We start from the raw sequence: 13,526 nt of genomic DNA, 5'->3' as shown, positions 1-13,526 counted from the left end.
CTGATCTCTATAATCTTTAGAAGCCTCTTTGAAAAATTTGTTAGTATAACATGAATACAATCTGTTAGTAAACTTGCATATACTGGCAGTGTGTGTTTAAAACTTTTTTTACTAATGGTGTACTAGGTCAAAAAAGTTTGAATTTCACTAGAATGGAGGGCCAGACACTGAGAAAAATTGACCTTAAAATGAATATTGTCTGACACAAAGGAAAATAATTACAAGCATCTTGTTGAATCTAAATGAAATTTGGAAAATACTCTAATGAGCAAGTAAAAATTAATTGCTCATTTAGCATAAATTATTTCATCGAATAATATTTGGAATCATTGACAGGTGCTGTCTTAGGTACTGAAGATAATGGCAGGGAGAAAAAGTCCTTTCATGGATTTTACATTTTAGTGGTCAGGGGAAACAGACAATGAACAAATGGACAAAAAAATTTATGTTGTGTACTTTTAAGTGCTAAGAAGAAAACTCAGGACCAGGAAGAGAGAAATGAGGAAAGGAGTGGTGTTTTACAATGAGTGCTCTGGGAAGACCTTCCTAATAAGTTGGCCTTTCTGCAGAGATATGACGGAGAACCACATCAGGGTCTAGGTGAGGAGGGTTCTAGTCAGAGGGAATAGCAAAACCCAAGGCCCAGACGCAGGAACACAGGTGGCATGTTCCAGGAAAAGCAGAGGAATCCTTTCACTGAGACCGGGAAGTCTGGAGAAGAAGCAAATTTGGGGGGAAGAAAATCAAAAGTTCAGCTCTGGAAGTCATAACAGGAATTATGATGGACTGCTAATAACAGAAACCCAAACTAAACGTATGAAGTTTTTCTCTCTCATAGAAAAAAATCTGAAGGTAAGAAGACTGGGCTTTTATGGCTTGTCAAAGTCATCAGAATCTAAGGTTCTTTCTTCTTTACTATCCTTAACATGTGGTTTCTACCCTCAAATTCATCTTATGGTCTAAGGTGGCTGCTGGAGCTCCAACTTCCACATCTGTGTCCCAGGAAAGAAATAGAATAATAGAAGGTTAGGGCAAAACCGACACACTTTACACCTGTCAGAAAGGCTAAAATTAACAACACAGGAAACAACAGACGTTAGTGAGGATGGGGATAAAGGGGAACTCTCTTACACTGTTGGTGGGAATGCAAACAAGTGCAGCCACTCTGGAAAACAGTATGGAGGTTCCTCAAAAAGTTAGAAATAGAACTACCCTATAATCCAGTAATTGTACTTACTAGGTATTTTCCCAAAGGATACAAAAATACTGATTTGAAGGGGTGCATGCATCCCAATGTTTATAGCAGCATTATCTACAATAGTCAAAGCATGGAAGCAGCCCAAGTGTCCATTGACTGATGATTGGATAAAGAAGCTGTGGTACATATACACAATGGAATATTACTCAGCCATCAAAAAGGATGACATCTGCCATTTGCAATGACACGGATGGAGCTGGAGAGTATTATGCTAAGTGAAATAAGAGAAAAACAAATACCATAAAATTTCATTCATATGAAATTTAAGAAACAAATGAGCACAGGGGAAAAAAAGAGACAAACCAAGAAACAGACTCTTAATTATAGGGAACAAACATGGTTATTAGAGGGGAGGTGGGGGGGAATGGGTGAAATAGGCAATGGGGATTAAGGGGTGCACTTGTGATGAGCACTGGGTGTTGTATGGAAGTGTTAAATCACTACATTGTACGCCTGAAGCTAATGTTACACTGTACGTTAACTAATTGGAATTTAAATAAAAACCTTTTTAAAAAGGGATACATACCAGCTCTAACCCTTTAAAGAGCCTTTCCTGAGGTTCCCACCCAACAACTGCTTATATGCCTTAATCTGCTCTGAATTGCAGGGGAATCTAGGCAATGTGGTCTTTTAGCTGGGCCTATTTCCATCTAGAATAAAATTGGAGTCCTTAGGAAAAAGAGCTGATAGGTATTAGGTGGGCAACTAGCAGCCTCTGCCATTGTCATGCTAACTTTGGGATGTCTACTAGATGTCCAAATGGAAGAGTTAGGAAAGCAGTGTAATGTATTCTTGTTATGTAAAATACCATTGACGCTTCCTTTATATTTGCTCTTTAATTATAAACTCTTTCATAGATTTAGTTGTGACCTCAGTCCACCTAATTCTATTTTTCCAATTAAGGTTTTAATTTTCTTAACCCCAAATTCTTTTAATCCAGGAAGACATTTACATAGTTGGAGTGGGACTACCCATCTTAAATGTCTTAAGTTTTTCTTTTTCTTATTTTTAGCCATGGCCTGAAGATGCCCTTGAACTTGTAGCTATGAAATTCTTAGAAACGTTGGAGCTTACTGAGGTTGAAAGACGAGAGATAGTTCCAATCTGCAAACACTTTCACACTACCATTATGGATCTTTCAGAAAGGTTAATATTAATAAATTTTAAAATGACAATAATGCCTTATATTTTAACATGTCTCTCTCTGTGAAAAGCTCAAAATTTCAATAGGATTTCTATGTCTTCTAAACATTTCTGATCATTTAATTAAGATCTCAGTTTGCAATAGAATAGAAAACTACTTAATCTAGGTTTAAGGAAAAGGGGAGAATTTATTATAAAGATACAAGGGTATCTCACAAAGCTTAAGAAAAGGAATACAGCTGGATCACAGATATACTGGAAACAAGAGTTAGAAAGTCATCCTAAACCCAGAAATACCTTTTCTTTGTTTCTCATCCTATTTTCCCTCCCTTTTCTGATTCTTTCTCTTTGTAGACTGTATTTTCCTTCTTTTTCTTTTTCTTTTTTTTTGCATTTATTTGACTTTTTTCCAGTTTTATTGACATTATTGACATAACATTATATAAATTTAACAGGTACAGCCTAATGATTTGATATATGTATATAATGTGAAATTATTACTACAATAAGTTTAGTTAACATTCTTCTCAATTTTTTCTTGTGATGAGAACTTTTAAAATCTACTCTCTTAGCAAGTTTCAAACACATAATACAGTATTGTTAACCATAGTTACCATAGGGCACATGACATCCCCATTGTAATTGGAAGTTTGTATCTTTTGACCACATTCATCCATTTCCCCCACCCCCTACCCTCTGCCTCTGGAACCACTAGTTTATTCTCCATGTCTATGAGTTCTAGTTCTCCTCCTCCTCCTCCTCTTCCTCCTCCTTCTTCTTCTTTAGGTTCCACATATAAATATATAAATGAGATCATATGTATTTGGCAGACTGAGTTTTCTACATCTCCTTGCATGTGGAGGAAATTGTCTGCCTCTTGATTCTCAAGTTTACTTCTTGCAATTCCACCAACAGGCAGGCAGATTGGCTGTTTCCAGCTCCCTGTTCTAAATTTATCCCAAAATGTGATAAGCCTCATTTGTGTCTAGTGCCCAACCCTAGTCTAATCAGCTGTGGTTAAAGTGGCAGGTTTCAGAGAACAAACATTGCTGATGGAGCACTGGATGGAAGTTTTCAGAAAAGGGAAGAGGGGTGGTGGGCTGTGGATAACTCAGAAGTATCTATTTCATCTCTGTTCATCTCTGACACCCTCATTTCAAAAGTATGTAAAGCCAAGCGCTCATAGTATATTGCCTATCCAGAATCATACAGCCTCGTGGCATGGTTGGATTGGACGGGTGCACCAAGCAGTGGGCTCTACTCTGTGTACTTGCCATGAAACAATGTTGCTTCCATTGTTTCCATGTGTTATGTGTAGTAGTTTTACGCTTCTGGCCATACTCCACTCAGCCAAAGTGACAACACTTTGTGCAAGGAATGGGGACTCGTCCTTGCTATCCTATCTGCAACACCTCTCCCTATGACACTTCCCTACCTTACACAGTATCTTGAGTCCCTTACAGTGCTAGTTCCTCCTAGCTTATGACACATATAAAAAGGCCTGTATCTTTCTTGTTCTTGCTCACCTTTGATACCCATCTTTGGTGATTTGTGCTTTTTAAATACATCATTGCTATTTGATATTTTGCAGATAAGAAATCAGGGCATGCTTATGTGGAGAATTCTTAGAATGTTATAAAGTTTAAGAACTCAGCAGCTTCTGAATGAAATTAACCTTTATTCTTATAAGTTTGTTGTTGATGCTTTGTTGAATGCACTTCTTACTCTGTGCAACTCATTACTTTGGAGTAAGATATGTTATCTGTCTCTCTTAGGTTCTTGCAGCAGTTAGGACGGCATAACTATGTTACTGCTACTTCTTACCTCGAACTTATTGCCTCATTTCGACAGCTTTTGACTAAGAGGCGACAAGCTGTCATGGAAGCAAAACAGCGATATGTGAATGGGCTTGACAAATTAGCTTTTGCCGAGTCTCAGGTAAATTTGATGAGCTGCTCACAACGGTAATATATAATTATAATTTTTCATTGGGAAATATAAGAAATCATAAATAACAAAGAGTTACAATTTATCAAGAATACATTATGTGCCAGGCATTGTGTTATGTGCCTCACACACATTCCTTCAGTTATTCCTCATAACCACTCAGTGAGGTAGACACTAATGATCCTCATTTTACAAACGAGTTAAAGTCAGTTTTAGAGAAATTCACTAAGTTTCCCAGACTCAAATACAGACTTAAATAGTCCTGTTTTATTCTTAATTTTTTGGCATTTGGAGAGAATACAGGAAGTCTGAGTTTCCTTTTTTTATTGTAATATAAGGTTTTATTAAATATACGATTTTTTAAAATAAGTCAAGTGCTAGTAATACTAGCATTAGTTCACTGCAAGCAATACAGGTTTGAGTGATTCATATGCACTGTATACCATGCATCATATAATAGGGACACTCCACCCTGCCACCTTTTTTCTATCTGCATTTCTTCCATGACAACCGCATTCTCTCACAGCTCTGTCATATACGTGAGGAAGATAAAGTCTGTTGTGAAGAAAACTGGCATGGCTTTGTTTATCATATAAATAAGTGAGGGAAAAAGTTAAGGTTTGCTGGCCCTAATGCTGTATGATGCGCTTTATGTTTCAATTTTTTGTGGCTAGCTTCCGTAGCTCTTGTAGCTATGAAAACTTAATGACAAATTGTCTGTTTAGGTTGGAGAAATGAAAATGGAGCTTGTTCAATTACAGCCCAAATTGGAAGAAGCTAAAATTGAAAATGCACATATGATGCAGGTAGAGTATCCTGAGTTTTTAATTTTTTATTTATTTTTAATGTTTATTTTTTGAGAGAGAGAGAGAGAGAGAGACAGAGCACGAGGAGGGGAGGAGCAGAGAGGGAGGGAGACTCAGAATCTGAAGCAGGCTCCAGACTCTGAGCTGTCAGCACAGAGCCCAATGCAGGACTCGAACCCACGAACCGTGAGATCATGACCTGAGCTGAAGTCAGACACTTAACCGACAAAGCCACCCAGGTGTCCCTATCGTGAGTTTTTAAAAATTGATGTCAGATGACAATTGAAATGTGAAAATATGCCTTAATTTTTTGCCACTACACCACTAGATCTTAGAGGACTTACCCTTTTCTACTGCCTGGCTATCTTCTGGAGTCCCACATGAGTTCTGTTGATTTTGAAAGGAAGCGGGAAGCCCATTATCCCATTAGGTCCCATGTATTCGCATTTCTCCTCATTCTATCCTGGGACCTCCTGCCCTTCAACATGATATGTTGAATTCCCTAATCTCCAAACATTCTTTTGCCTTTAGGAAGGAGAAAGCAATAGGATGTTGGAGGAATTGTCTTTGTTTTTTTCTTTCTTTAGATTATCGAGATAGAGTCTGCACAAGTGGAAGCAAAAAGAAAGTTTGTGAAATTAGATGAAGAGATAGCCAGTGGCAAGGCTGAGGAAGCCCAAGCTCTGAAAAACGAGTGTGAGAGTGACCTGGCTGAGGCAATTCCAGCCTTGGAAGCAGCCCTGTCTGCCCTGGATACACTCAAGGCAAGTATTTGAATTCACTACCTTGCGTTTCATCGACAAACTAGGTCACAGGTCCCTGTTTCATTAGGTGTGGCTCTGTTCCGGTGGGTGGCACTTCACTCTAGATGACCACGAGCATTAATTTAAGTAACTGTTTATCACTGTGTGCCAAGGACTCTTAGCACTCCATCCTCTGAAACTCAGAGGATTCATGATGCCTTCAAACCTCGCCGATTAATATCATTGATATTAGGTTCCCTTTTCACTGAGAGTCTGTAGCCTTGTACTGTTCCTGGTATCAGGCTATATGAGTTAGGTTGCAGTTGCAGGGTAGAGAACTGTCTCTATTTAATACAAGCAGACAGGGATTCCTTAAAGGATTCCTTAGAGAATTCTGTAAATGGATTACACAAGTATTGGAAGAGCTGAAGAAAGAGATCCAAGGCTGAACTGCCAGGAATGACTCCCAAAGACAAACTGAAATGGCCTACCAGAGGAAAGATCCCTCTGAGTCAGAAGCCTGCAGAGCCACACTCCAGAGCCTCCACTGTAATCTCTATCAGCAAACGAGGTGCCTCACACCCTGCCCATCACCCTGTTTATTTAGTCAGAACTCTGGTATCATTCAGGTGATCTATGGCAGAACCCAATGACCACCCACAGCTCCAGTTTATGAGGAACTAAGATATATATAGTTGTTAGCTTTCCAGCAATGCAAAGAATGTCAGAAGGATATTGGAATGGATGATATGTATGTGGATCTATTGTGTCTGTCATAACAATATATGTCTTTTTAGAAAACAAGTTTAAATTAGGGTCTACCTCTACTTCAGTTTTTTGGTAAAACTAATATATAAGCAAATGTAGAATTAAGTCTTTATCTAACTTAGTGTTCTTAACCTGGGCTCAGTGTATGGGCTTGTTATATGATTGTATGCAAATTTTTTGTATACGTGCAAAAATATTTCTGGAGGCTTCATAGGTGTCAATATTCTCATGAGGATCTATGAACTCCCAAACATTTGAGAACCATTGGTCTTAATCTGTGTTGAATTTAAATTCTCTTTTATTAATTATTTTATAATTATGCAAAGCCAAAACCAGTTATAATTTCAAATGAAAATGCTATGTTCTAACATAATTGTTGGAAATTACGGTAAATCAATTAATTTCCAACATAATTGATGTTATTCTCCAACATTATTTTTTTAAATTCTCGTTACTTAAAAATAAAGTACTCTGAGGGTACTCTCTCTTTCAATTTAGCCAGCTGACATTACAATTGTGAAATCAATGAAGAACCCTCCGTCTGGTGTTAAATTAGTTATGGCTGCTATCTGTGTCATGAAAGATATAAAACCAGAAAAAATTTCAGATCCTTCAGGAACTGGAGGCAAGGTAATAACTAGACACAAATCTAAATCATAGTCATGATTATACATAACACCTTGCAGTAACTATTATCAAATTAAATGTCAACAGTATCCAGTTCAGGAAAGAAACCTCGTTTTCCAGATTGGACAGATTCAGAAGAAAGTATGGAAAACACTATCTGCATGTATTCCAGGGTAAAGCGAAGGCAGTACAGCCTCAGAAAAATGTGCTTCCAATTGCTTCTGTTTCTTTTTCTGTCTGTGCAGCGTTACCTGCTATCACAGGGTGGGATTAAATAAACACTGAGATTTGTGAGATGTTTCCAGCTAAGATTCTCAGGAACTTTCTCTATAACCACATAGGTGTTATTTCAGAGCATTCAAAAAATTCTGCTGAGTTAAGCAATATAGTGAAGTTGTTCAAAGCATGTGTTCTACAACCAGAATGTCTGTATTCAAAAATCCTGTCCTGCCAGCCATGTGACCTTGGGCAAGATACTTAATTAACCTTTGTGGAATTATTATAGTACATAATTATTATAGTACCTGCTGGAGGATTATTATAGTACCTGCTGCACAAAGTTAATGTGAGGATTCGATTACACATATGGATAGATACATACAGATTATACATACAGGTAGATACATATAGATTATACATACAGGTAGATACATATAGATTATACATATAGATAATATAAAGTTCTTATGTATAAAGCCTTATAAACAATAAGTTTGCAATAGATGTTAGCTGGTTTTTTTTAATGTTTTTATTTTTGACAGAGTATGAGTGGGGGAGGGGCAGAGAGAGAGGAAGACACAGAATCTGAAGCAGGCTGCAGGCTCTGAGCGGTCAGCACAGAGCCCGACATGGGGCTTGAACTCACGGACTGTGAGATCTTGACCTGAGCCGAAGTCAGACACTTAACCGACTGAGCCACCCAGGCACCCCATATGTTAGCTGTTGTTATTATGATTATTAGTCAAGGTTATAGCCCTTAAAAAGGAAGGCATAACATCCATCCTAAACTAAATCTATGGACTTATTTTCTTTTCAGGCTTATTTATAGTACCTAGGTTTCAATTCCTGAATTGGGGAATTGGGATGTGTGTGTACATGCATAATAGAAAATAAATAGCTTCTTACTTTACCAAGTTATTCTCATTTATATACACACTTACAACCCTACCTATCAGGATTCTGGAATTAGGAAAAAGGATGGTGAGCTACTTACTTAACATCTTTGCCAGCACAAGCACTATGTGCTTTATCCTAGAACTGGCGGAGTGATGTGTAATCTTTTCCTTCTTACTCTTCTTTATCTCACTTGGGGAGCGTAGGTGGGTGAGGCAGTCATCTATAAGAAAAATGTTTGCTACCTGTCTTAGTCCATTTGGGCTGCTATTACAAATTACCATACACTGGGGTGGCTTATATTTACTTCTCATAGTTCTGGAGGCTGGGAATTCTGAGACCAAGGCTCCAGTAGATTCAGTGTCTGGTGGAAGGCCCACTTTCTGCTTTATAGATGGTTTGCTTTGCACATGGCAGAAGTAGGAGGGCGCTTTCTGAGGAATCTTTTATAAGGACACTAACCCCATTCGTGACCTAATCACCTCCCCACAATCCCACCTCCAAATACCATCACGCTGGGGATTATGTTTCAACATACGAATTTTGATGGGGGAGGACACAATTGTCAGTCAATAGCACTACTTTTCTGGTTTGAAAGAATCAAGAGTAAAGGAAAACAAAACTGGAAATAAAAAAAATACATTTTCTTATATGAAATTCTGATGGTGTTTATGCTAGTTGCTTTTACATTTCCTAAAGAGAAATAATTGCATCATTTGCCCTTTAAATGTTCACTTTTTTATAATAAATTCAATGTATAAATACATGTTCATATTTTAAATGTTTGATATGTTCAATATGTTCTTGGAGAGAGGAGTCTCTTTATTTCCAAAGAGATGTAAGTTGATATTTTGAAAGTGTGTGGTTTCTCTGGATAATACAGCTTAAACTTCAAGAAGAAAAATTTATATTGAGCATCTTTAATCATACATTTAATACGTTTCCATAAATTTTATTTATAGATATTAGATTACTGGGGACCTAGCAAAAAGCTTCTGGGAGATATGAATTTCTTAAGAGAGTTGAGAGAATATGACAAGGACAACATTCCAGTGAGTTTCATTGATTTTTTTGTATAACTTTGCCAAGATGTATAAGATCTTTAACATTATGCAATGTTATATAAAACATAAGAGGATGGTCCATATTTAAGATTAAAAGAATGAAGGAATTATTGACTTTCTTATGAATTCTCATAATGCATAAAACTGCTGCTTCAGACCATTGAAAGTCATTTAATAAGTTACTATTTTAGTGTATTATTAACATGAAACAAGTCTCTGTCTTCTTAGAATAGTTTAATAAATCTGAAACACAAGTGTATGTGAGATAAAAAAGTATAGTGCACTTTTCCATCCAAACTTATATTTATTTATGTCTAATTATTATTTTCTCCTTTTTCCATATATCTTTCCAATCTCCAAAAGTCTTAATTTTTTTTAGAGGAAACACCTTGCCTCAATGTCTATAATCTTGCATATTTTGCTCACAAATATGACTTGTGTTTCTGCTACAATACTTGACCTTGGTTTTTAAAGACAACATAACTTTCTTACACAATTTTTTGCTGTGCATGATTATTTTTTCATCTTATGATTGTATGATACATGTTGAAATTTTAAGATCTAAATGCTTGCTGTATAGGTGACTGTTATGCAGAAGATACGTGGCGAGTACCTAACAAACCCTGAATTTGACCCTTCTAAGATTGCGAAAGCTTCTTCTGCTGCTGAGGGTCTGTGTAAGTGGATCATGGCTATGGAAGTGTATGACAGAGTTGCAAAGGTATTTTGAGGATCAGTACATTCATTTTGTCTTGAAATATTCCCAGAAATTAAAATCTATGCCTATATTGACAAGTTAAGAAGTTTCTAGAAATGATACCAGCAAGAATTTGTCTTGCTACAGCACAAACACCAGATGTTAAGTATCTAGTAGATGAAGAGAATACTTGTGTGTGACATAACCTTGCCAGGGCTAGTGTGAGTGGTAGCACTGTGGGAACAGGGGTGAATTGGCCAGACTGACCTATAGCTATAGAGACTTAGGGCATAAAAGAATTAGAGTTTCAGGAGCAAAGAAAACAAAACATCAAGGGCAAAGTGGCAGATTAAAAAGCTGATTCAAGGGGTCAAAAGTAGGAAGATGCAGTAAAGTTAAGAGGTAGAGCATGGAAAGTTGCCCTGAAGCAATGGCATGCATTGATAGGGAAACTTTTATGGAGAATGGTTAAAAACACTTTGTAACTTTGGCTAGCAAAGGACCAGGGAAACACTGGCCTTGCCCTCTGTAGCTTGCAGAATTCTACTGAGGGAAGCAGGAAATACAAATAAAATGTCAGGGAAAAATACATGGTAGCAAGTGTTTAGAATAACCTCAGGGTATAGAATAAATGATCAAGCTGTCACAATTTAGAAACATACACATGTGCCTGTGGAGAGGTAGGGATTTTGATTGTTAGTTTCAGGGGAGTAGACTTGTCAAAGGAAAAGAAATTAGTTTTATCTGGGATATTCTTCATTGAGCATCGTGGGGAGAGGTCCCCATTGCAAATTTTGAGCTCTCAACCTAGCTCATCTCCACCCATCTCCCAAGGCATGTGGAATAAGGCAGAGAAGCCAAGGCATTTACACTACACTGCCATTTCAGTTCTGATGCAGCTGTCCCATGTTGTTAGGGAAGGGTTGGAGGGAGATATTCAGGAAGGTCTCCTCTGGAGTCAAAAGTAGAAAGTGGAGCTGCCTGCTTTCTCTCTATTTATTTAACACATTCCGGGATTTCAGCCCAAAGGAGAGAAAACAGGACATTTGGTGTCTGATCCCTGCCTCCTCCCTCCCTCTTTGCCATCAGCTTTGTTCATGGCAATGAACCAGAAGATACAGAACTTCCTTCTTTCAAACTGGCATATAGTCTTTTTGGTCATCTTCTAAATTCTTTTTCCCCATGGTTTAAAATACACTCCACGATCAAGTTGGCCAAACCCCATTCTTGATATACTAATGAGCATAATAGGATAAGAACTTTAGAAAATCCCCTTTCTCTCAATAAAGTGTGGCTTTTCAAGACTTGTTGAAGAAAAGTTTGTTTTGGTAGTGAAACTGAACATCAAGGCTTGCTTTCTCTTTGTACCTGTTATCATAGTCTTAATCCCTCCAAGGCAAATGTATGCCTCAGCCAACTGGGAAAAAGACTACAGACTTGAAAATGCCACACACACACACACACACACACACACACACAGAGGCATATTTATATATTTTAAATATTTATAATCTCCGTTACATGTGTTTTCCTGTGTTTTTGGCAACAGTTGAATGGCAACTTCTCATTCTTTTGAGACATTTTGCTATGTATTGTACTGGTTTCGCTACATATTCTAACATATTGTTGGTCCAGAATAATTCATCTATTTTATAGATGATCATTTGCTAGTCCAGAATGATTTATATGTTTTATATGACATATAAATATATTTTACTTTATTTGGGTAAAAAATACATAAGATTTAAGGCAAAATGCTTATTTTGCATAATTTATTATTATAAGTAACAAATGTATTTCTAATAATAATTAATCAGCTTTTAACCCGTAGTATCTGTAAAGGGTTATTTAGGTGTCTGTTTTACATAGCACACATCGTGCCTACATGCATTGTTCCCAAACAGGTAGTAGCTCCTAAGAAAGCCCGCTTAGCAGAAGCTCAGAAGTCCCTAGCTGAGACCATGGAGCTTTTGAATCAGAAGAGAGCAGAACTGGCAGAAGTAGAACATCATGTAGAAAATTTACAAAGAACATTTATGGAGAAAACTGAGGAAAAGGCTCGTTTAGAAGATCAGGTGGAACTCTGCGCTAAGAAACTAGAAAGAGCCTCAAAACTAATTGGAGGACTGGGTGGAGAAAAATCAAGGTCAGATTTCTGCTCACTTGAACAGTATTTTAGAAAGTCAGGCATGTATATGTTACTTTCTTTGGGTATTTATTATGATTACTGATTTGTAAATGGCTGGTTTAGAATGTGGGGCATTCTACAAGGCACTTGGCCAGGCTTCTCCAAACAATATATTAATGTCAAGGATGGTGTTTGCAACTTCTTTCTAAATGCTTTTTTTTTAAATTAGCAAAATAAGGTTTGCTAGATTAAAAATGATCACTTTTAATCTAAGTGGTGAGTATATGGGTCATCATTATATAATTTTTTTCCGATCTTATGTGTGTTCAAACTTTATTATAATATATTTGTAGTAGACATATGGCTCACTTTCTTGAACTTTATTTCAAAGAAGATATAACTGGATTGATCTAACTAAACCAGTTAGCTTTATTCTAATCTATTTATTCGTACTGACGAGCCAACTATCTCACTTATTAATTCTATATGTTGAATGAATTGCGTGATAAGGTAATAGGCCTTTGACAGTATTTTGTAGTGCAGATTAGGTGGTTTTGAAATGCACTTTTTTACTGTAAAGCTTCATTAAACGGAAAAAAAAAAAAAAAAACCTTAACAATAGTATGCCACTTAAACAATAGTATACCTAAACAATAGTATACAACTTAAATGTATTTTTTGGTAATGAATTACAAATGTTTTTGTGTTTTACAGACTAACAATAAATACTGAAACAAATAACAGGGCTTCTAGACCAAATCATCCTGGAGAAAATTATTAGACAAAATGCTGGCCTGTTTTTATTTTTGTTCTTGTTTATTCTGAAGGGTCAAGTTCTGCAAGAAATGCCTAGTAATCTAATAATGAAAGGTGGATTGTCATTCATATTGCGTAGATATGGATTATAGCATTGTCAGAACTAGAAGGGACCTAGCCTCCTCATTTTGTAGAGATAAGCAAAAGTCCAACATTTCATGACTTTTTGTTATAGAGTTTGGACTAGAAGCCCCTTACCCTTTCAAATGCTGTCTTCCATCATTCTCTATAGTGAGGCTGTTTTGCCTTTGGTTGATCTCACAGATGGTCTCAAGCTGCAGATGACCTTCAGATGATATATGAAAATTTGACTGGTGACGTCTTAGTATCAGCAGGAGTAATAGCCTATCTTGGTGCTTTCACTTCTGGCTTTCGACAAACATGTACAGAAGATTGGAGTATGTTGTGCAAGGTAG

The 13,526-nt window shown here is 36.9% G+C and overlaps 1 protein-coding gene across 2 annotated transcripts in view; it reads left to right on the top strand.

Moving 5' to 3' along the window:
• The window catches only part of DNAH12 (dynein axonemal heavy chain 12), a 211,253-nt gene that overhangs the window by 130,006 nt on the left and 67,721 nt on the right, over positions 1–13,526 (top strand). For both annotated transcript variants that reach the window (XM_081794954.1, XM_081794955.1), the window contains 9 exons: positions 2,271–2,404; positions 4,177–4,339; positions 5,074–5,154; positions 5,742–5,918; positions 7,164–7,295; positions 9,368–9,457; positions 10,050–10,190; positions 12,071–12,312; positions 13,375–13,522. In XM_081794954.1, the coding sequence (XP_081651080.1) occupies positions 2,271–2,404; positions 4,177–4,339; positions 5,074–5,154; positions 5,742–5,918; positions 7,164–7,295; positions 9,368–9,457; positions 10,050–10,190; positions 12,071–12,312; positions 13,375–13,522 (1,308 nt within the window). The remainder of the gene's footprint in view (positions 1–2,270; positions 2,405–4,176; positions 4,340–5,073; positions 5,155–5,741; positions 5,919–7,163; positions 7,296–9,367; positions 9,458–10,049; positions 10,191–12,070; positions 12,313–13,374; positions 13,523–13,526) is intronic.

This window comes from Panthera onca, chromosome A2, assembly GCF_046562875.1.
Source record: "Panthera onca isolate mPanOnc1 chromosome A2, mPanOnc1 haplotype 2, whole genome shotgun sequence".
NCBI lineage: Eukaryota > Metazoa > Chordata > Mammalia > Carnivora > Felidae > Panthera > Panthera onca.
Note: the sequence above shows the minus strand (reverse complement) of the source record. Positions and strands in the feature narration are given on the sequence as shown.